At 42.7% G+C, this 24,313-nt stretch overlaps 1 protein-coding gene across 1 annotated transcript in view; it reads right to left on the bottom strand.

The window, feature by feature from the left end:
- Positions 1 to 24,313, bottom strand: part of LOC124554968 (ras-related protein Rab-4B) — a 104,611-nt gene that overhangs the window by 45,091 nt on the left and 35,207 nt on the right. Inside the window, exon 4 of the mRNA XM_047128700.1 lies at positions 15,698 to 15,915. Coding sequence (XP_046984656.1) covers positions 15,698 to 15,915 — 218 coding nt within the window. The remainder of the gene's footprint in view (positions 1 to 15,697; positions 15,916 to 24,313) is intronic.

The following is a 24,313-nucleotide window of genomic DNA, read 5'->3' as shown; positions in this document are numbered from 1 at the left end:
GCCTTCCATCCCAGAAGCTTGGATATTTGATTTGAATTAGCAGTTTCAACTAGAAGTGTTCCATTACGAAGTCATTTGACACTTTTTAGAGACCCAGCATTACCTTCCAACACCTTGTGAATATAAAAAGCAGAGACCTTTTCAAAGGTCCCTCTGTTCGCTTGATTACAATGAAAGTGTTAATGGCACACCAATACCTGTACTATGATTCTGAGACTTCTTAGTGGGAGGACTCACCAACTGAGCTCTCTTTGATGAGTGGGTGTAGGTACTACCTGACAGTACAGCCATCTCATCAGGAGTAATAGTTTGACGAGACCGTTCCATAGGGATCCCACGAGATACTAGGGAAACAAACATCAACCCAGGCAGAGCCTGCATGCTTCAGCAAGCCTTATAAAACTGGAGGGTGACAGATGCCCCAGAGGTTGCTGTTAGAGACTGTTTTATCTCAACAGCCATTCACCTTGTCAGCACTTAGCACACCTTGAGGTTGAGAGGTTTTTTATAGAGGTGTGTACCTTCCTTGCGGTCCAGGCAGTGAAGCCAAGGCCCCCATTCTCCGAAACACACAACATTCCACCGCTCGCCCCACGGTGGGCACTGAAGCATGCCAAGAGCTTACAGTGACAGAGGACTGTCGGTGCTTACCAGCTCCCAGGTCAGGATCCCTGGTGTCACCAAGCCTGTACTCAGCAAATGAATGCTGAGCCCCTGAGAGGGTACTTTGCATGGTATCACATGTCAGGGTTTCTTCTCATTCTAAGCATGTACAGAGTGCGGGAAGAATGACTGCTTAAATGCATCTGTGCAAGCTATAATTTAAATTTGTCTTCACATTACCTATGGGAATAATACATGGCAGGGCAGAAGAATGCCTCTAGACTCTTATCTTAATACTAGTTCTTGAAATTTTGTATGCAGCCTTTTGTGGAACAATGTACATATATCTTCAATAGTCTGCCAATTCAGATTCTGGTCTTCTGTGAGTCAAACAAACCTGTGACCAATCATGCCATCCTCCTTTGTATATGGTAAATATCCACAATTAGTCATATTTTTTATAGGTCTCACAGATGTGAACAATAATTAATGAAACTAGTCTACTTTTCCCCCCTACATGAACCATGCACCTTGCCGTTGGTGGGGAGGCTTGCGTGCTAGCCGTAGCGTAGGTGCATCCACAATGGAGGGGTATCTGTTGAGATGCCAGACAAACATGTAGCTCCTGAAGAGGGGCAGCAGCCTTTTCAGTAGTTGCAGGGGCAACAGTCTGGATGATTGACTGATCTGGCCTTGTAACACTAACCAAAACGGCCTTGCTGTGCTGGTACTGCGAACGGCTGCAAGCAAGGGGAAACTACAGCCGTAATTTTTCCCAAGGGCATGCAGCTTTACTGTACAGTTAAATGATGGTGGCGTCCCCTTGGGTAAAATATTTCGGACGTAAAATAGTCCCCCATCCAAATCTCTGGGTGGGGACTTCTCAGGAGGACATTGTTATCAGGAGAAAGAAAACTGGGTTCTACGGATCGGAGCGTGGAATGTCAGATCTCTTAATCGGGCAGGTAGGTTAGAAAATTTAAAAAGGGAAACGGATAGGTTGAGGTTAGATATAGTGGGAATTAGTGAAGTTCAGTGGCAGGAAGAAAAAGACTTCTGGTCTGGTGAATACAGGGTTATAAATACAAAATCAAATAGGGGTAATGCAGGAGTAGGTTTAATAATGAATAAAAAAATAGGAATGCGGGTAAGCTACTACCAACAGCATAGTGAATACATTATTATGGCCAAGATACGAAGCCCACGCCTACCACAGTCGTACAAGTTTATATGCCAATTAGCTCCTCAGATGATGAAGAAATTGATGAAATGTATGATGAGATAAAAGAAATTATTCAGGTAGTGAAGGGAGACGAAAATTTAATAGTCATGAGTGACTAGAATTCAATAGTAGGAAAAGGAAGAGAAGGAAACGTAGTAGGTGAATATGGAATGGGGGTTAGGAATGAAAGAGGAAGCTGCCTGGTAGAATTTTGCACAGAGCATAACTTAATCATAGCTAACACTTGGTTCAAGAATCATGAAAGAAGGTTGTATACATGGAAGAAGCCTGGAGATACTGTAAGGTTTCAGATAAATTATATAATGGTAAGACAAAGCTTTAGGAACCAGGTTTTAAATTGTAAGACATTTCCAGGGGCAGAAGTGGACTCTGACCACAATCTATTGGTTATGAACTGTAGATTAAAACTGAAGAAACTGCACAAAGGTAGGAATTTAAGGAGATGGGACCTGGATAAACTGACTAAACCAGAGGTTGTAGAGTGTTTCAGGAACAATTGACAAGAATGGGGGAAAGAAATACAGTAGAAGAAGAATGGGTAGCTTTGAGAGATGAAATAGTGAAGGCAGCAGAGGACCAAGTAGGTAAAAAGACGAAGGCTAGTAGAAATCTTTGGGTAACAGAAGATATATTGAATTTAATTGATGAAAGGAGAAAATACAGAACTGCAGTAAATGAAGCAGACAAAAAGGAATACAAACGTCTCAAAAATGAGATCTACAGGAAGTGCAAAATGGCTAAGCAGGGATGGCTAGAGGGCAAATGGAAGGATGTAGAGGCGTATATCATTAGGATGATGATGATGATGATGATGATGTTTGGTTCGTGGGGCGCTCAACTGCGTGGTTATCAGCGCCCGTACAATTACCCAATCTTTGCTCAGTCCAATTTCGCCACTTTCCTGGATGATGATGAAATAATGAGGACAACACAAACACCCAGTCATCTCGAGGCAAGTGAAAATCCCTGACACCGCCGGGAATCGAACCCGGGACCCCGTGCTCGGGAAGCGAGAACGCTACCGCGAGACCACGAGCGGCGGACTATATATCATTAGGGGTAAGATAGATACTGCCTACAGAAAAATTAGAGAGACCTTGGAGAAAAGAGGATCACTTGCATGAATATCAACAGCTCAGATGGAAACCCAGTTCTAAGTAAAGAAGAGAAAGGAGAATGGTGGAAGGAGTATATAGAGTGTCTATACAAGGGCGATGTTCTTGAGGACAATATTATGGAAATGGAAGAGGATGTAGATTAAGTTGAAATGGGAGATATGATACTGCGTGAAGAGTTTGACAGAGCACTGAAAGACCTGAGTCGAAACAAGGCCCCAGGAGTAGACAGCATTCCATTAGAACTACTGACAGTCTTGGGAGAGCCGGTCCTGACAAAACTCTACCATCTGGTGAGCAAAATGTATGAGACAGGCGAAATACCCTCAGACTTCAAGAAGAATATAATAATTCCAATCCCAAAGAAAGCAGGTGTTGACAGATGTGAAAATTACTGAACAATCAGTTTAATAAGTCACAGCTGCAAAATACTAATGCGAATTCTTTACAGATGAATGGAAAAACTGGTAGAAGCCGACCTCGGCGAAGATCAGTTTGGATTCCGTAGAAATGTTGGAACACATGAGGCAATACTGACCCTACGACTTATCTTAGAAAATAGATTAAGGGAAAGCAAACCTACGTTTCTAGCATTTGTAGACTTAGAGAAAGCTTTTGACAATGTTGACTGGAATACTCTCTTTCAAATTCTGAAGGTGGCAGGGGTAAAATACAGGGAGCGAAAGGCTATTTACAATTTGTACATAAACCAGATGGCAGTTATGAGAGGTGAGGGGCATGAAAGGGAAGCAGGGGTTGGGAAGGGGGTGAGACAGGGTTGTAGCCTATCCCCGATGTTATTCAATCTGTATATTGAGCAAGCAGTAAAGAAAACAAAATAAAAATTCGGAGTAAGAATTAAAATCCGTGGGGAAGAAATAAAAACTTTGAGGTTTGCCGATGACATTGTAATTCTGTCAGAGACAGCAAAGGACCTGGAAGAGCAGCTGAACAGAATGGACAGTGTCTTGAAAGGAGGGTATAAGATGAACATCAACAAAAGCAAAATGAGGATAATGGAATGTAGTCTAATTAAATTGGGTGATGCTGAGAGAATTTGATTTAGTAAATGAGTTTTGCTATCTGGGGAGCAAAATAACTGATGATGGTCGAAGTAGAGAGGATATAAAATGTAGACTGGCAATGGCAAGGAAAGCGTTTCTGAAGAGAAATTTATTAACATCGAGTATAGCTTTAAGTGTCAGGAAGTCGTTTCTGAAAGAATTTGTATGGAGTGTAGCCATGTATGGGAGTGAAACGTGGACAATAAACAGTTTAGACAAGAAGAGAATAGAAGCTTTTGAAATGTGGTGCTACAGAAGAATGCTGAAGATCAGATGGGTAGATCACATAACTAATGAAGTATTGAATAGAATTGGGGAGAAGAAAAATTTGTGGCACAACTTGACTAGAAGAAGGGATTGCTTGGTAGGACATATTCTGAGGCATCATGGGATCACCAATTTAGTATCGGAGGGCAGTGTGGAGGGTAAAAATCATAGAGTGAGACCAAGTGAACAATACACTGAACAGATTCAGAAGGATGTAGGTTGCAGTAGGTACTGGGAGATAAGGAAGCTTGCACAGGACAGAGTAGCACGAAGAGCTGCATCAAACCAGTCTCTGGACTGAAGACCACAACAATAACAGTATACTTTTAGCAGCCACTATTTATTTATACCCACAATATGTTTCTGAGGGACCAAAATCTCTGGAATCCACAATAGGAGTTGCTGTTGTTACTTTAGGGTGAAAAACAGCTGAGGTCATAAGTACCCATGTCATATAACTTTAAATAGTAAATTACCAGATGCAGTTGATACTCAAGGCCTAATACTCAGAGCCTAATCAATGGGAGTAGAGGGGTAGCTTAAAACAATCACTTCCCCTTTGAGGAGGGTGCTCAAACGGTTGAAAATTAAATTTCCTTCACCATATTACTCTGACAAATAAAAAGCAAAATGTGATCTACAGCTCATGCTGTATCTGCTAAAACATCTTAATTCAGATGACAAACATATATTAAAACATAAACAGTTATTAAATCGGCATTGGGTCAGAAAGTAGCACACTGTCAATGGTTGGTTGCAGTAAGCACAGAGTAGTGCGGCATCTCCATTTAACAAATGACAGTGACTGAAATGACAATGCTGAATACGCAGCCGAGCTGAAAGTATTTCCTCATGACAGAAGGGGCGAGAGGAAGTCATCCAAGCTGTTGGGAGGCGTTTAATTTCCCAGAGATTGTTCCCATATGGAGAAGACCAGTGTTCATGCCAGAGGGACACAATGTTCCTACATGCAGCAACACAGAGATCATCTGAAGAGACAGAATAGCTAAAAGGCCTAGGTAATCAGACTGCAGCTTTGGTAGCACCATCGGCAGCTTCATTCCCCAACGCTCCAACGTGACTAGGGACCCACGTGAAAATTACATTGGCTCCATAATCAGCGAGCGGCTGGAAGCACTTGCGTATTTGTTGTACCAAGGGATGGTATGTGTGTAGGACACAGGCTCTGGAGGGCAGTAAGTGAATTTCAACATAATACACAATTGAGAAGCCTATGTCATAGGACGTACTCAGTGGCCTGATAGAGGGCAGAAAGCTCTGCAGTAAAAATTCAGCACTGGTCTAGAAGCCAGTATCTAAAATGTTTGTTGCCCATGACAAAGGCGCATTTGATACCACGAAGGATCTTAGAACCATCAGTGTAGATGAAGGTGCTGTCTTCAATTTGCGTGCAAACTTTGAGAAACTTACAGTGATATGTCGAATCCCGAGTAATACCCTTGGGAAGCAAATTAAGTTCAAGATGAACACAGACCCTGCATGACGCCAAGGTGGTGAAGGGTTTTCACCCATAGAGAAAGTGACAGGCAATGTAAGGTTAAGCTTCCAAAGCACTATATGAAAGTGAAACCGGGGAGGCAAAAAGGAGTTATGCTTACCCCATATTGGCAGTTGAGGGAGTCATCAAGAGAGGAGGCATAGGATGGACGATCGGGCATAGAGGACAGACGGCAAGCAAGCACCAACTCGAACCCAGAACACATGGTGCGATAAGAAGTTCTGGATAAAAATTGGGAGCTTGTGGCATTGCAATGTGGTGTCATAAGCCTTTTGCAGATTGACACAGACGCCTATGAAGTGTTGACGTCAGGCAAAAGCTGTTTGGATGGCAGACATCAGGTAAACCAGATTATCAGTATTGGAACAGCCTTCGTGAAACCACCCTGGGATGGAGCCAGAAGACCCCGATAATGCTTTCTCATCATTGCAATTGGAACTCACCTTCGCTCCAGATGCAGTTAAAAATGGCATAGATATGAGGCTGACAATCCACTGGTTGGTGCTTGATCATTTGATCGAGGATGCAGTCTGGCCCTGAGGCTGCAGGCATCAGGACAGTGGGCTAGAACATTGACGAATTCCCACTCACTGAATGGAGCATTATATGGCTCCAGGTGAGGTATAGTAGAAGACAACTGCTTTAGCTCCACCCGCTGGTTTAGGACAAAAAAGGCAGGTTGATAATTCTCATATGCAAAGGCTTGAGCACAACGCAGTGCAAAATGCTCAGCAATGGCATCTGGGTTAGTGCAGACAGTGCCATTCAAGGTATCAGGTGCACCTGCTGTGCTCTAGCATCTGTAGATATGTCTGATCTTTGCCCAAACCTGCGAATGGGAGACACATGGTCCGATGGTTGAAACTACAATTCCCAGCATTCTTGCTTCTGTTGTTTTATTAGGTGATGGACCTGGGAATAGAGCCATTTAAAAGCAATGAGATGCTCCAGCAATGGGTGCCACTAATGGTAATGGAGAGCCCGCTTACAATCTCTAATGGCTTCTGAGATATCTGATGCCCACCAAGGTACTGTTTCTGTTGAGGCAGATCCAATTAACAGGGGATCAGCTACTGAAAGTGGCGGAAAGTCAGCGCTGGCATGCCAGTCAGTAACGACAGAGAAGAGAAGGCTCAGAAGAGGTCAGTCAATCGCACACTGACCGACCTCCCTCCAGGATAACAATGCAACGGCAGCGGCCCCTAAGTGAAGACGACATAAGTGCCGCACCCGACTGGTGGCAGCCCACTTCGATAGCAGCTTCAACATTAGCCACTATGATAGCAGCTTCAATGTTAGCCACTTTCATAACCAATGCATTGTAGCTTCTTCAGTAGTAATCTCCACGTAGCTCAGTTAGAGCTCAGTCACTGCAGTTCAGTTTACAGATTTTGTTAGTAGCAGTCACTAGGACCAGAAGTATTACTTGTGTTTGTCTATTCTGCATAAGACAATATTTCGTAAGTCGCCTTTTGCTTGCGACACATCTGTGTAGTTACACTTTTGGATGATCAAGTACAAAGGACTACAAGAATTCTCAGATCAAAGTTAAGTATTTGTACTTGTTGTAATAAAACTCATTAATACGAGTTGTTTGATTGATTGTCTAGCGAACCGAGTATGTAGGATTCCTAGACACAACACAAAGAATGGCTGTAGTTGTATTCTGGACTGCCTCACTGATCTCTCTGTGCAACAGGGAGCCAAGGGCAACAGCAGAGGTGAAAGCATCCCAGTCAACACTGTTGAGAGCCCATCTGGGCAAGCATCAACAGGAGAGACACTGAGGGAGGGACATGAAGATTGAAAAGTGGTCACTACCACACAGGTCATTGTGGACTTTCCAGTGGATGGATGGGAGAAAACTAGGGCTATGAATGGAAAAGTTAATGGTCAAAAAAGTTCTGTTTACCACACTGAAGTTTGTGGGGGTACCAATACTCAAGGGGCAAAGATCACATTGTGCCAGTAAGTTTTCAAGATCTTTACCACAGCCAGTGATCATTGTTCCACCCCACGAAGGGTTATGGGCATTTAAATCTCTCGAAATTAGGAAAGGTGGGGGGAGCTGAGAAACCAATGCAAACAATATATTCTGAGACACTTCACCATCAGGGGGAGGTAAACATTGCAGATAGATGTCTTGAAATGCCTTTACCTCAACAGTCATAGCCTCCAAAGGTGTATTAAGAGGCACAAGTTTGCTATAAAGAGTGTCTAGAACCTATGTGCAAACTCTGCGCAACACCATGTCATAAGTAGCATGATTTTTATATTATTCTTGGTATCCACAAATGGCTGTGGTCCACGTTGCTGGAAATCATATCTCCTGAAGAGCAATACACAAGGCAGGTGAAGTGCTTACAAGCTATCATAGCTCATCCGGGTGATGGAGGAATCCACTACAATTCCACTCGAGAACGATGTTGTCGATATACTGTGAGGCCATGAAAGGACCAAGTGGACAGGTTACCGTATTTACTCGAATCTAAGCCGCACTGGAATCTAAGCCACACCTGAAAAATGAGACTCGAAATCAAGGAAAAAATTTTTTCCCGAATCTAAGCCGCACCTGAAATTTGAGACTCGAAATTCAAGGGGAGAGAAAAGTTTTAGGCCGCACCTCCAAATTGAAACAAAGTTGGTCCATTGTAATATGAGACACAATTTAGGCCGAATGATTGACGATACAGCTATAGTAGTTTGGTTCGAGTTGTGAGCTTAGCAGTTAAGCTTTACCAGGTAGCCATTGCTATGCTTCAGGCGCTCCGTCCGTATTTATACGGGTACCCTTCCTTTTTCACGTGCTTCGTCTGGTTTGAATTGACTGCTTATTTTTCTTTGATCTGCCGTTCTCTTTGTTATAGGTGTTTACTTCCTCTAAGCTGAAAATGCATTATTGCACTGTGTCGTGCATTGTTTGTCGCATTCTAATAATGAGCGTTTACGACCTGTCGCCGCTCGCAGCATGGCTTGCTTTTGTGCGCGCTACCGCGCTTACAATTTTAAAAAAAAAAAAAAAAAAAAAAAAAAAAAGGAGTCGTCTCATTAGTGAAACAATGGCAAGGGACTGCTATTTGTTGTTACTTACACTGCCGTTTTCTTTGATAATGATCAACAAGAACCAAATAATAGACTGTGTATGATAGAAGATGTTCTGAACGAGAGTTTGGTGAAAATTTTTCTCCGTTTGAAAATCTTTGCAGACGCCTCTTTAGTACATTACATTCGGCACAGAAATCAGAGTCATCTTAGATTTAAAAATCTAGTCAATTGCCGTGCTTCATTTCTGACTGTATCACTATTAGGCATAAGAATAATACGAATATAAACATGACATGATATGTATATTGTTCTGCGTTTGCTATTGTCTCACTCTAGTTTCGTAGTTTATTAGGCAGACAGGATGTAAATGAGATAGCAGCAAACACGAAAGAATACATGGCAAAATGTTTATACTCGTATTATCCTTATGGTGAAGAGAATACTGCATGTGATTCACAATTCATAAAAGTTCCTATTAACAACCGCGTCTTCTCACAGGTAGGAAAAAATTCAGAATGTAGAGCCATATTGACAAACATCCCAAACAGTTTTGCCAGTCGGATTTTCGTAGTACATTGAAATGCTGCTACATTCGAAGATGAACAATACGGAATTTGTATTTCCTTCGTTGGATAATGTATGAAAATGCAGTGGTCGAAACTCGGGGCGGAGAAAAAAGCTCGTCTTCCACCTGTTTTTAAAATTTATTTACTGACGCAGAGATTTTGGCGCTAGTATTTATCTCTGTGACTGCAAAGCATGCCTGTATAGCGCTACATATATTTGACGGCAGAAGTTAGTTGTGGTGGCACCTACCAACATTTTTCAGAACTTCCGCTTACTTTGCACTCGATTCTAAGCCGCAGGCGGTTTTTTGGATTGCAAAAAACGGAAAAAAAGTGCGGCTTAGATTCGAGTAAATACGGTATGCCCTATGATCACCTGCTGCCACTTGTTGAGGGGTTATGGCATCAACACATGTAGGATCTGGGATCAGTGAATTGGGGCATCAGGGGTCACCGGAATCTCTGCCGCAGCTGTGGAACAGTTGGGAACTGGTGGCATCAGGGCCTTCTTGGAAGACTTTTTCTTGTCTTTCCTCTACTTAGATGATTTCAATAATTGTGAGGGCTTCTCTAAATCACTTTCAATAACATATGATGATCACGACGTCCTGTGATCAGCAGCTAGTGACTCCTTCAGCCACTGGCTGGTGTCCAGTTGTAGACTGGCAGAAACCTTCGAAGAAAGTGTCCCAAGGGACCCCTTCCTGGCAAAAGAACCCAAAGGGAGGTGATCTGTCTCCAACTGTGATGTGGGAACCATTGTCCCTGGTGGGTGGGAAGCCATCAATCCCAAAGTAGGTCTGGGAGAAGCAGCAAGAGGGGAGCTCCCAACCATCAGGGGGACAAGCACGGTCGAGTAGCCCTGAGGGCCTACTGTAAGAGGTGTAAAGGGCAGGAGTACCATCGCCAAAGGGGGCATCGTCACCATAGCTATAGCATATGACACTGTTTTACATACTGGGTGCAACTGCTTGTACTACTTCTTGGCCTCTTGGCAAGTTAGTTTGTCCAGAGTCTTGTTTTCTGGTATTTTCTTCTGTCTCTGGAAAACATTGTAACCTGGTGAGCTAGGAGAAAGGTACTTTCCACACTTAACACAGATGGATGCAGGGGCACAAGAAGCATTCGTATGCAGCTCTTGTCTATAATCTCTACAAATGGTGCTAGCATTGAAACATGTAGACATGAACCCAAATTACAAGCACTTGAAGCAGCTCATGGTGGGGAGGAACATATGATTTCGCAATGCATCAGAATACCATCACCTCGACCTTTTGAGGCAATGAATCTGCCTCAAAGGCTAAGATGAAGCCATCGGTTGCGACACTATCGTCCTTTGGCCTTCTATCAACACAATGGACAAAATGAACAACCCATCGCTCCAAGTTGAAGTGTAGTTTGTCATCTGATTGCAAGAGAAGGTCTCAGTGGGAAATGAGGCTCTGAACCAGATTTAGACTATTATGGGGAGTGACAGTCACCAGTATGTCACCAGTTTGTTACAGGTGAGCAGCACTCTTGACTGGGAAGGGGATGCTCTTTTTATCGAAACTGAGGTACTATTACCAGTACAGTCTTTACAGATGATAGCATTCTCCTCCTTGGTAGCAAACATGATCATGAGCTTCAAGAGGACACAAATGAAGGCACAAACAAGTTCGGTGATTGGTTTCGCAGAAATAACCTGATAATCAACATAAAGAAAAGTGCCTTACTGCAGTGTTATCTAAGAAGCAGGGAAATCGAGCCCAAGATGAAAATTCATGGCTATAGAAACAAGATTTTTCAGCATGTGGATACAGGGAAACTGAAAATGGAAGTACACATCAGCAAAAACAAGTAGAGAGCTGAAGAAGCATGTTATTCCAAGGCACACTCTTGTACAGCAGAAGCCTGGAGAGTGTTCGCACTGTTTCATGGTGTAACGCAGTACAGTCTCATATTCTGGGGAGTCTCTCCATGTAGCTCAGACATTCTCCTCACTCAGAACAGAGTTGTGAGAGTGAGGCATTATACGAAGCCAACAGGAACACACAGATTTCTCTCCAAATAACTTCTTGGCAGTGTTTACATATTGGAAATGTGTAAGATTATTAAAAGTAACATTACTAAATTATCAACAATGTGAATGTCTACAATAATGGTGCAAGACATAAAATAAAACTATGTTCAAACAATGTGAACATCTGTCTTCAAAAATTCACCCTTTAACCATTAAGTTTCTGTCCTTGTTTCACAAAAATCTGCAAGCATTCACGCTTGATCATTGTCTCTACAGTGTACCAGAATTTTTGGCCAATGTGTATTCAGAAAAACACAAAATCAAATGCAGACATAAATAAAGCTGAAATTGAATTGTGTTCGGAGCAAATGGACAATGGCAAAATTAAGGATATATACTCATATTTTGCAGTAATAGTTCCATGCACTTTGCGAAGAATTCAAAAATCAGTGATTTTAGGTCAAAAGTGTCAATTTTTCACAATCTCTCTCATATGCCCATTATGAGCTATGACAGGTTCAAAGCAATTTTGTCCAACTTGCACCTCAATAACAATGGCAAATATATTCCCTGTAACAAGTCTAACCATGATCCTCTTTTCAAAATTAGCCTGCTTTTTTATTACTGGAGTTCTGCGTCATTCTCTTCATTTGTCCCATATGAGTGCACAACATTTGACTAAGATATTGGTGGTTTATGAGGATATTTTCATTTTGTAAGAAAACAAAATACCTACAGCCATCCACAAGATGTCATTTATTGTGTAGCTACGAGGTGTGACAATGAAGTAATGAGACTGATTTTCTTTACAAGATGTGGCAACCCTGCAGGCTTGCATAGGCACAATATCTTTGACCTTGGTCTATAAGCTGCTTCTAGTCCAAGCGGCACATCGATGCAACTGCTCAGTTGTGAGTTGTGCTGCAATAAGTTAACACATATTTAAGTCTCTCGTCATGGAAATGGAGCTGCATAATATTGCGCAACGGTATGCTATTTCAATCCAGAATTGTTGAGCTGTGTCATCACTGGTGATGAAAGTTTGTTTTTTCAGCACGATCCAGAGACAATATGCCAAAGTTTGCAATGGTGCTCAAAGAGATCACCCAGACCAAAAAAAGCTCGTATGTCAAAGTGAAAAGTGAAATGCTTGCTTGTGTGCTTCTTTGATTCCAAGAGAATTGTTCATAAAGAGTGGGTGTCTCCTGGACAAACAGTTAACCAATATTACTACAAAGAAATTATCGCTGATAATTGGATTCTGCATCACGATAATGTGCCATCCCATACTGATCTGTCAGTACAGCAATTTTTAACTTCAAAACAAATTTCAGTACTACCACAGCCACCTTATTCACCAGATATCGCCCCATGCAACTTTTTTTTTATTTCCAAGAGTCAAAACGGCGGTCAAGAGACACCATTTTCAAGCACAAGATGTCCAAAAAGCTGTGACGAGTGTCTTGGAGGATATTACAGAAGATGAGTTCCAGAAATGTTACCATCAATGACAGAAATGCTGGAAAAAGTGTGTGCAATCAGAAGGGAACTACTTTGAAGGAAACAACACTAAATTTGACTAAAACAGTAAGCAACATTTTTTTTCACATCAGTCTCATAACTTTATTGTCGCACCTCGTACACAATAAATGACAGCTGTAGGTGTTTCAGTGTTTCATTTTTTTACAATAGCGAATTGTCATAATCATCCAGACCTCCAGCCACAAGGATGGACGTAAAAAAGTAAAAAAAAAAATTAATCATTTTGTATGTATGTTGTTTAAGACACTTTGATTGTGTATATACTTAGGATGGATGTGTTTGTAGGGAAAGGGGCATAGCAGCCAGGTGTTACGGTAGTTTTGACTGGATTACTGGAAAACTATTTTGACATAGGTTATATCATATACACAGGACAGTGGTTATATCATATACACAGGACAGTGGTTATATCATATACACAGATCACTGTTATGTATCATCTGCTTTGTTTCATGCTTTATGGTAATGCAGGACTAAGACAGTATGTACTTTTGTGACTGACAGAAAAAAAAATCTCCCTTAATATATGGTTGTCAGGCTGAAAATACAAAAAAGGACAGGATTTTTGGGAATATGTGCTGTAGCTGAAATGGACAGACATAAGGGATATGTCAACATGGAGATAACTCTACTTATGAAAGGGGAGGACAGGGCAGGGAAGTCAGTGACTAATATTCATGAAGTAGGAGTATATAAAAGAGACCTTTCATGAAAAAGCAATTCAAATGGTGGCACAACTTTTTCATTCCTCTGCTTGCAAACAGCATCATAAATGCATTTATCTTTTATAAGGAGATGCAAAACATTGACAAAAGGAAAAATGAAAAATATAACTTCTCCAAGTTGTATATAGAATTAGGAAATTCTCAGGGTTGCAACGCAATCAAGATACAGAAGTTTTTTCTTTCTTAGGTCTGCACAGAGTTAGTAGCAGGCATTTTGCCACAAAAACTCACCACCTATTGTGGAAAAACTGCAGCACCAGACATGTGCCTGCCAATGTAAGAAAGAACCACAAAGGAAAAGTGTTCTGAAAAGAAACGTCTTTGTGGTGTCCAAATTATGATGATGTTCTTTGTATGCCGGAGTGTTTCAAAACACACCACGTAGAAGCATATTATGTGCAAAATGTCCAGCATATCTCTTGATGCTTGTTAATTAAGGTTACTGTACTGCAGTAAGTACTGTAAGTTATTGTTTTAAATGTGTATTTATACAGGATCGTCAAAACAGTCTGAGAAGTCTGTAAGGGTGTTAAAGGGTAGCTTGTGGTGAGAAATAACTTAAGAAAAAATTTTGATATGTTGCACCAATCTGAGTTAATTAGCCATGAAATTAGTCAAGCAGGATGTTAAGCATGCAAATTCATGCAGCCTGGCAGAGACAGTGTTGCCAAATGTGTTCTTCATTTGGTTTCTCTAAAACCAAACAAGGCAGCGATACAAAAATTAGACATGGGAAATTAGCAAGGATCAAACCTGAGCCAAAGGCTTAGCAGTCTTGTGCACTATCATCTACAATATGAGAACAATTGAGACTGACTGTATCTGGTAGGCCGCTTGAATTTGCACGTATATCAGCTTGACTGGCTAATTTCAATGCTAATTAACTCAGAAATGGCACAACATATCAATTTTTTCTTAACAACTACTTCTCAGCAGACTGTTTCTGACCACCCTGAAAATATACGCATGTATTAATGTTGTACACTGAGGCTGTTATTCCCCTGGGTAGCAATATCTGCGATTATGTCTGGTCAATGCTGTTAAGTTGGCAGTACGAGTGGTATCGCTGTGTGTGTGTGTGTGTGTGTGTGTGTGTGTGTGTGTGTGTGTGTGTGTGTCTATATATGTGTGGAGCATAGAAACATGTAATGGGAGACACAATTTGCACTGCCTTTCATCCTCTTGGTCTTTTCTAGTAAAAGTACATGCACAACCACACAGACACCCAAATGCAAACTCCTGTGGCCATGACATATACAAAATTCAAGCTTTCGCAACAGGAACCAGTGCTGTGTGTGTAACTTTTTCTTAAAATGCTGAATGTTGAAAAAGTCTACATTCTCTGATATTTCTCAAGTTGGCACCAGTCAAGTGCTGACAACAGCATTGTTCTATTCATCAGCTTTGTACTGCCAGCAGTGATTACAGAAAGGGCTTTCATTACTCTGAGTTTAGTGGTTTTAAATTTGGGGATGCTAGGGACGGGAGGGGGGGGGGGGGGGGGGGGAGGGGAGGACTAAATGTAACTAGACATTGTATAGAAAACTATACTATATTTCAGACTTCGCATTCATGAACTTCAGTTCATCTAATATCATTTCATTGTCATGGCCACAGGAGTTTGCATTTGGGTGTCTGTGTGGTTGTGCATGTACTTTTACTAGAAAAGACCAAGAGGATGAAAGGCAGTGCAAATTGTGTCTCCCATTACATGTTTCTATGCTCCACACATCAGTCTGCTATAAGTGAGTAGTTGGCTTTCCCTTATTTTATGTACTCTTTTACCTAATTTTTACTCTGAGAAGGTGAATACCAACTCTCTTTCATGAAGTCTAAATGATAAAGAAAAGTTCTTATCAGAAAATGGTTATTTGATATAATTTGGAGTGTCACGAAGTAGTTACATATATTTTCAACAAACTTTGTAACATATGTTATGGGACATCACATTAATTTTTAAGGTTCACCTGAACTATTATAGTGCCATGAGCAAATGCCAAACTTACCATTCTCCTGAGCAAAACAGCTGGCTTCCAGGAAGGTAACTTCTCTTTCAGCATCAAGGTCCTTCTTATTTCCAACAAGCAAAATAACTATGTTTGGACTGGCAAGTGATCGTGCATCTGACAGCCAGTCTGCCAAAGCATTGAACGAATCACGATTTGTGATATCGTATACAAGAAGAGCACCAGCAGCACCACGGTAATAGCTCCTTGTAACTGATCTAGAAAGAGATACAGTTTGTTGGTTTCATATTTCAAAATTAAAATGAAGCTAATTAACTTAAATACAGGGTGTTACAAAAAGGTATGGCCAAACTTTCAGGAAACATTCCTCACACACAAAGAAAGAAAATATGTTACGTGGACATGTGTCCGGAAATGCTTAGTTTCCATGTTAGAGCTCATTTTATTACTTCTCTTCAAATCACATTAATCATGGAATGGAAACACACAGCAACAGAACGTACCAGCGTGACTTCAAACACTTTGTTGCAGGAAATGTTCAAAATGTCCTCCGTTAGCAAGGATACATGCATCCACCCTCCGTTGCATGGAATCCCTGATGCACTGATGCACCCCTGGAGAATGGCGTATTGAATCACAGCTGTCCACAATACGAGCACACGAAGAGTCTCTACATTTGGTACTGGAGTTGTGTAGACAAGAGCTTTCAAATGCCCCCATAAATGAAAGTCAAGAGGGTTGAGGTCAGGAGAGCGTGGAGGCCATGGAATTGGTCCGCGTGTACCAATCCATCGGTCACCGAATCTGTTGTTGAGAAGCGTACGAACACTTTGACTGAAATGTGCAGGAGCTCCATCGTGCATGAACCACATGTTGTGTCGTACTTGTAAAGGCACATGTTCTAGCAGCACAGGTAGAGTATCCCGTATGAAATCATGGCGGTGAATCGAGGAAGCACAGTACATACTGACGAAACTAAAATGAGCTCTAACATGGATATTAAGTGTTTCCGGACACATGTCCACATAACATCTTTTCTTTATTTGTGTGTGGGGAATGTTTCCTGAAAGTTTGGCCGTACCTTTTTGTAACACCCTGTATAAGTACAGATTGAATTAGAACTGCTGAAATACAATGAGTGAAGTTAATATGAATGATGCATGAGGAATGTGATCTGCACATGGATGTCAGGATTGTGGCTAGGAGGGATGCATCCAGTGGCTAGCTGTTAACAGTAGCCCAGACGTGTGCCACCAATGAAGGTGAAGAGAGTCCTGTGCAGGTGAGGACTAATTTAATGGGAGATAATTTATTCTCTTATGGAAGTTTTTGTGAGACAGAAGTGAGTGATTATTATGCATGAGAAAGAGTTTTAGATGGGAGTGTTGAAAAAATGTTTTACTGTACTTTCTGACACTACAACCACAAGTTCTCTGAAGTATTTTATGGGAATATCACCAGTGAGGGAATGGATTATATGGAGGACTGTGGCTTACCCTTCCATGTATACTAACTGAACTAAAATCACTGAAATGGAATGAATGAAGCCAATGGAGATTTAACTAATGAATACGCAATGGCATGAAATCCATTCCAAAAAGGATGACTGCCTCTAATGATTCCTTCCTATTACTTCTGAATACTGTAGTCAGATACTATCCCACATGATATGCAGAAATTGTACCACCGCGAATGGGCTTTAGAGCAGACTCAGGAATGTTAATATCTCAGGAACATTAAACATTAACACCTCAAACAAATCTGTTCAACCGGTGACGCTATTTCCACATACCCTGTGAGAGAACCTCTTCTTACAGTTTACTTCAATACACATACTCATGGTCACACTGAAGTTGTTTATTTTTTGACAACCGTTTCAATCTTCTAAGAAATTGTCTTCAGATCTTACATTCCTTCATCTACAATGAGAATAAACAACTTAAATGTGATCGTGAATGTGTGAACTGCAACATGTTACAATATTAGAGAGATCGCTGTTTTTCCTGGAACAATGTTCCAAATCATTTCTCTGCTTGAAGTATTTGGAAGTAATAGAAAATTTGAAATGGCATTATAGGTGTGCCTGGAACAACTAAATGGTTACAGCAACCACTTGAAATAAACGGCACAGTGACCACTTTAAATAAATGGCAGAGTCCTGGTCTGCCACAAATTTTTGGGTGTCATCGCATATTGAATAAAATTTCCGAAATTTTTTCACTGATTCCATTTCACACAACTTAATCTTAGTTATATTTCATTCCCTACTGACTCAGCCTGCAAAACAACTCTACTACCACCAATGTACATCTCATGTAAGGATCATGAAGACAACATAAGAGAACACAGGACTCCTGTGGAAGCATATAAACAGTTGTTCTATTTGTGAGTGGAAGAGGAATGGAGATGGCTAGCAGTGGTACAGTGTACCCTTGCCATGCTCCTATGATCACTTGTGGAGTACATATGTAAATATAGAATAAATGTTTACTATCAAACAGTTTATAGCAGCTAAGTAAGTCACTAGGTGGTGGAACATGTTGCTGAATACAATTCTGATGACTGTTTCCTTAACAGAGTCTGTTGATCCTTCTTCAGCCAAATAGCTACTTCAAAACGCACATGATGGAGATGGAAGATAAAGACGGACAATCGGACAGCTGTTTAAGTGTAGACACGGAAAGAGAGCAGGTTACCTGACTCGCCGAGGCCAGCTTGAAGCAGCATGGAAAATTTCTCTGTCTCATCTAATGAGGCAGCACACAATGGCAGCCAGGTGGCAGCACCAACTGGTGCAGAACCGTGCCTGCCGGCAAGCCATAATGTATGAGACATGGTTTGCCAGCCTTTGGTGCCACAGGTTGGTGATGCTCTGCACTAACAGAATCATGGTGCACACCCTGCAACATTTCTCAATCAATTTTACAGAAACTATTCAGGGTAAACAAATGATTTTCATGTTACTTATAGCTTTGTATGTCAGCTTCATGATGAAGTGTCTATTATTTCATTAATGATCATAGTTATTGTGATTTTTCACATTTAAGTAAAACAATGCACAAATTCTAAAAGTTTGTAATGAAAGGTCACAATGATTTTGCATTAGGTGCATATTACATCATACATTGTTTTGTACAAAATTTAGCTAACATACCAAATTTTTCTTTAGAACTGGGAGGAGGTTTCTATCTCCAATACCAAGAAAATTTGTTTTATGTAATACACTCAGACTCGAGCAATTGTGCCCGATGTTTGGTTGGTTGGTTTAAAAGAGAGGGGGCAGGGACCAAACTGTGAGGTCATCGGTCCCTTGTTCCCGGTAAAATATTTACACAAGGGAAAGAAGAAAAGAAAGGAGACATACAGCACAGTAACAGGAGAATGGAAGAACCAAAAGAACGACAGAAGGACAACTAACACTACTATGGACAAAACAGGAAAAGAAAACCACAGAGAGAAGCAAGAAACAGGTAGAAGGGATAAAAACAAGAGAGCAGATGACCATGGCTGGCCAACCACGAGAATAAAAAGGAAAAGCCAGCCACTCTGCGACACATTGAAACAGCGAGCCTAAAAGCATTAGAGTGGACAACACAAAGGGACAAAGGACATGCGTGAAAACTTATAAAATGTAAAACTAAATTAGCCAATGAGGCATTGTCAGCTAAAATTAATGGCAAAGAGTCTGGTATCTGAAGAGTCCGTCGCAGGGCGGACGAAGATGGACAGTTCAACAAGATATGGGCCACTGTCAGCCGGGTGCCGCACCGACCTCAGTCGCCATGTGTCACCCAAGTGTGGCCAATACAGAGCCACAGAGCCGACAGATGCCCGCATGGAGGACTTCCACACATTCGTAGTCTCCTTAATGGCACGCAGATTGTTGTGCATACTGAGGTAATGCCACTCAGTCTCTCAAAGCTGCAAAACCTTGCGGCATAGTACTGAACTTAAGTCAGTTACAGAGAAGCTGATCTCCATAAGTGGTTTCCACGTAGCCTGTTTGGCCAGCCTGATGGCAAGTTCATTGCCCAGGGTTCCGATGTGACCTGGGGTCCAGACAAACACCACTGAATGACTGGACTGTTCCAGGGCATATAGATGGACTCCTGGATAGTCACTACCAAAGGATGACAAGGGTAGCACTGGTCACCAGCTTGTAGGTACCTCAAGGAGTCAGTACACAGAAGAAACGACTCCCCAGGACATGAACGAATGTGCTCAAGAGCACGAGATATAGCAACCAGCTCGGCACTGAAAACACTACAGCCATCAGGGAAGAAATGCTGTTCAATACATCCTCCACGGACATATGCGATGCCGATGTGATTGTAAGTCATTGAGCCGTCAATGTAGTGTAAACCACTTCATGGCCTCGGTACATGTTAAGAATCGAGAGGAAGTGGCAGCGGAGAGCCGCGGGGTTAAATGAATCCTTAGCGCCACGTGAAAGGTCCAGGCAAGGTCGCAACCTACGTGTCGCTGATGCAGGAGATGAACCGCCATGTGTGGGAAAAGGAGACGGTAATTTGGATGTGCAGGAGAACTACAAACGTGTGCAACATTACTGGCCAGCAGTTGTGCACGCCTAAGCTGCAATGGAGGGACTCCGGTGTCCACCAGGACGCTGGTCACCAGACTTGTCCAAAAAGCTCCTGTCGCTAGGCAAATGCCAGAGTGGTGCACTTTGTCAAGTAAACGCAATGCTGAGGGTGCCGCCGAAACATAAACCAGACTCCCATAGTGAAGGCGGGATTAAACAAGGGTTCTGTAGAGCTGCAGCAGCGTACAGTGATCTGCACCCCAGTTGGTGTTGCTCAGGCAGTGGAGGGCATTGAGGTGCTGCCAGTACTTCCACTTAATCTGATGAAGGTGAGGAAGCCAAATCAATCAGGCGTCAAAAACCAGTCCTAAGAATCAATATGTCTCCACTACAGTGAGTGGATCATCATTCAGGTAAAGTTCTGGTTCCGGATGAATGGTATGAAGCGGACAGAAGGGCATAACACACAACTTTGTTGCCGAAAACTGGAAACCGTGGGCTACAGCCCATGACTGCCCACTGTGGATGGCTCCCTGTAGGCGCTGCTCAGCAACATCACTACTGCTAGAGCAGTATGAAATGCAGAAGTTGTCTGCATAGAGAGAAGGTGAGATGGACGGCCCTACAGCTGCTGCTACACCATTAATGACTACTAAAAATAGAGATACACCAGAGCCTGCAGGACCCCATGCTCCTGGATATGGGGGGAACTATGGAAGGCACCAACTTGGACACAGAAAGTACGAAGCAACAGGAAATTTTGGATAGAAATCAGAAGCGGGCCTCGGAGACCCCACTCGTATAATGTGGCAAGGATATTATGTCACCAGGTCGTGTCATATGCTTTTCGTAAATCAAAAAGATGGCATCCAGGTGTAGGCGTCTGGAAAAGGCTGTTTGAATGGCAGACTCGAGGGACACAAGATTGTCAGTGGTAGAGTGACCCTGGAGGAATCCACCCCAACATGGGGCAGTAAGCCACGAGACTCCAGGACCCAACCCAACCACCGACACACCATACATTCCAGCAGTTTACAAAGAACGATGGTGAGGCTGATGGGCCAATAGGTATCCACATGAAGCAGGGTTTTACTGGGACTGGACACCGGAATGATGGTGCTCTCCCACCATTGTGATGCAAAGATGCCAGTGCACCAGATCCCGTTGAAAATGACGAGGAGATGTCGCTTGTAGTCATATGTGAGATGTTTAATCATCTGACTGTGGATCCGATCTGGGACAGGAGCTGTGTCGGGGCAATGTGCAAAGCCCCTGAGGAGCTCCCACTCTGTAAATGGGGCATTAAGAGGATTTACTGTGGCGTGTAGTGAACGAGAGGACTTTCCCTTCCAGCTGCCGTCTGAGAGTGCGAAAGACTGGGGGGTAATTCTCTGATGCACAGGCTCGAGCATAGTGCTCATCAAAGTGCTCGGCAATCACAATTGTGTCGGTAAATAATACACCATTTATATTAACACCAGAGACACCTATTGAGGTCTGGTACCCGAAAACAAGTTTGATCCTTGCCCAGACTTGGGAAGGTGATGTATGGCACCCAATGGGTGAGACGTATCTTTCCCAGCACACCTGCTTCCTTGTTTGATAAGTTGGCGAATGGGGGAATGGAACCATTTAAAGGCTATTAGGTGCTCCACGGAAGGGTGCCACTTACACTGCTGTAAAGCTCACCGACACTCCTTAATTGCTTCAGCGACTTCCAGCAACCACCAAGGGACTGCCTTTCGCTGGGGGCACCCTAAAGAGTGGGGGATCGCGTTTTCTGCCACAGAAATGATTGTTGTAGTCGCCTGTTCAACCATCACATCTATGTTCCTGTATGGGGGAGATTCAACGGAGATGGCAGACGTGAAGTTTCTCAGTCCGCCTTGTTTAAAGCTCATCTGGGCAGGCGTCCATGGGTCTGACGGGCAGTGACAAGAAGATGGGAAAGTGGTCACTACCACACGGGTTGTCATTTGCTCTCCAGTGGATAGATGGGAGAAGTTCTGGGCTGTAAATTGATAAATGAATGGCCGAGTAACTACCGTGGGCCACACTGAAATGTGTAGCGGCCCCAGTATTTAGGAGGCAGAGGTCAAACTTAGACAGTTAAGTTTCGACATCTCTGCCTCGGCCAGTAAGCACAGTGCCACCTCACAAGGGGTTATGGGCATTAAAATCTCCCAAAAGTAGGAAAGGTTTAGGGACTTGATCAATCAGTGCAGCTAACACATTCAGGGGTACTGCACCATCTGGAGGAAGATATACATTGCCAACAGTTATTTCCTGTGTCGTTCTTATTCTGACAGCCACAGTTTCAAGAGGGGTTTGAAGGGGCACATTTTCACTACAGACTGAGTTTAGGACATAAATGCAAACTCTACCTGACACTCGATTATAGTCGGTATGGTTCCTGTAATATCCCTTATAGCCGCAGAGGGCAGGGGTCCACATTGTCAGGAATCAGGTTTCCTGGAGCAATGCAGAAAGCAGGTGGAAAGCTTAACAGTTGCCGTACCTCAGCCAGACGGTGGGAACACCGACTTATTGCCTGAGCAGTCTATATCCATTGTGTCTGAGGGTCTGGCAAGATTTAGGTCCTCAGCGGACGCCAGAATCTCCACCTCGCCGCTCTAAATTGGCACGCAGCTCATCGTCCGACTGCAAAAGAAGGTCCCTGTGAAATATAATATCCTGGACCATGTTTAAGCTCTTATGGGGCGTGATGGTTACAGAAACATCCCCCAGCTTGTCACAAGCGAGTAATGCCTGTGACTGGGCAGAGGATGCTGTTTTGATCGAGACTGACCCAGATATCATTTTGGACAAGCCCTCCATCTCCCCAAACGTGTCCTCTAAAATGCTCAATAACAAACTGAGGCTTCATCATCATGAAAGATTCCCCATCAGCTCTTGAACATACAAGGTACCGGGGGTGAATGAGAGCCGACATTCCTCCCATGGTGTGGCCAGGGAGGGGAATGATTTGGAGTCGTACTTCTGTGTGTTGAATTGATGGGCATCTACCCCTTGGCATACATGAGGAGTTAATGGCGCAGGCATCAGCAGAGCGATCCCTGTGTTGTCAGGGGGCTACAACCAAAGTGTACATGGCGGCACCACCACAACGGACTGGCTACTGTGCTGGATATCAGGCGCAACCATGCAAACAAGTCCATTATCATCGTCAGCGTAGAAAACGATACCGCACAGTTGATGGAAAAATACACACCCAGGAGGGTGACCTCGCCCAACAGTTGGAGAGTGAGCAGAAGTGCAGACCCACGTGGACAAGGATGCGATAGGTCTCGGCGCATGATGGACACGATGCACATGTAAGGCGCCCTTCCCCAATTGGCTCGCTCTTCGGGAAAATTTTGAAAAATGGAGGTCAAACCCTACAGGGGACTATCACATAAAGGCCAATACATGAGAGATTCCTTTTAGTAACCTCTTACGACAGATAGGAGTACCTCGGGCCTATTCTAACCCCCGGACCTGCAGGGGGACATGCGCCAGTGATAAACCAGAATGAAATATTATGGTTCATGTGTGAGAGTTCATTATCTGTTGGCATATTGAAGTAACTATAGATTTTTTCAATTAAATAATTTAATTTTTAAGGACCATCGATAGCTGGTGAAACATAAGTGAAGAAATTACACGTTTATTTTTATACCAAGGACGTGCTTTTTCATAAGCTGTTGACCTGGTATGGCCTTAGTTCCTCACTTAATAAACCGCTGTTTCAGGATTCTGTCACAATAGCATCTGCACTAGCATGTCAGCGAGGTGGTGGTGTGTAAACTCCACTGTATTTTGGTTCAAGAAGTAAATTTTAACATGTCAACAAGAAAAATGTAGGTTTTTAGTCCAAACTCACTACTGATGACATCGCTCAGAGGGAGAAAACTGGTAAGAAGTCTGGGACAATTAAATCACTCCTGTTACAATTTCAGTGGAATCCTGTAGCCCAGTGTGTTTTTTGTAATGAACAGCTGGTGCGGAAACTCAAAGAATTTTCTTTCAGCACTTCAATGATCTGAGAAATAAGAGAATAACAAAATTCACATCAAATAGCACACCATTGTTGTTACGGTCGGCAAAAATAG

The sequence above is a fragment of the Schistocerca americana genome, chromosome X (assembly GCF_021461395.2).
Source record: "Schistocerca americana isolate TAMUIC-IGC-003095 chromosome X, iqSchAmer2.1, whole genome shotgun sequence".
NCBI lineage: Eukaryota > Metazoa > Arthropoda > Insecta > Orthoptera > Acrididae > Schistocerca > Schistocerca americana.
This window is presented reverse-complemented; position numbering and strand designations above follow the sequence as displayed.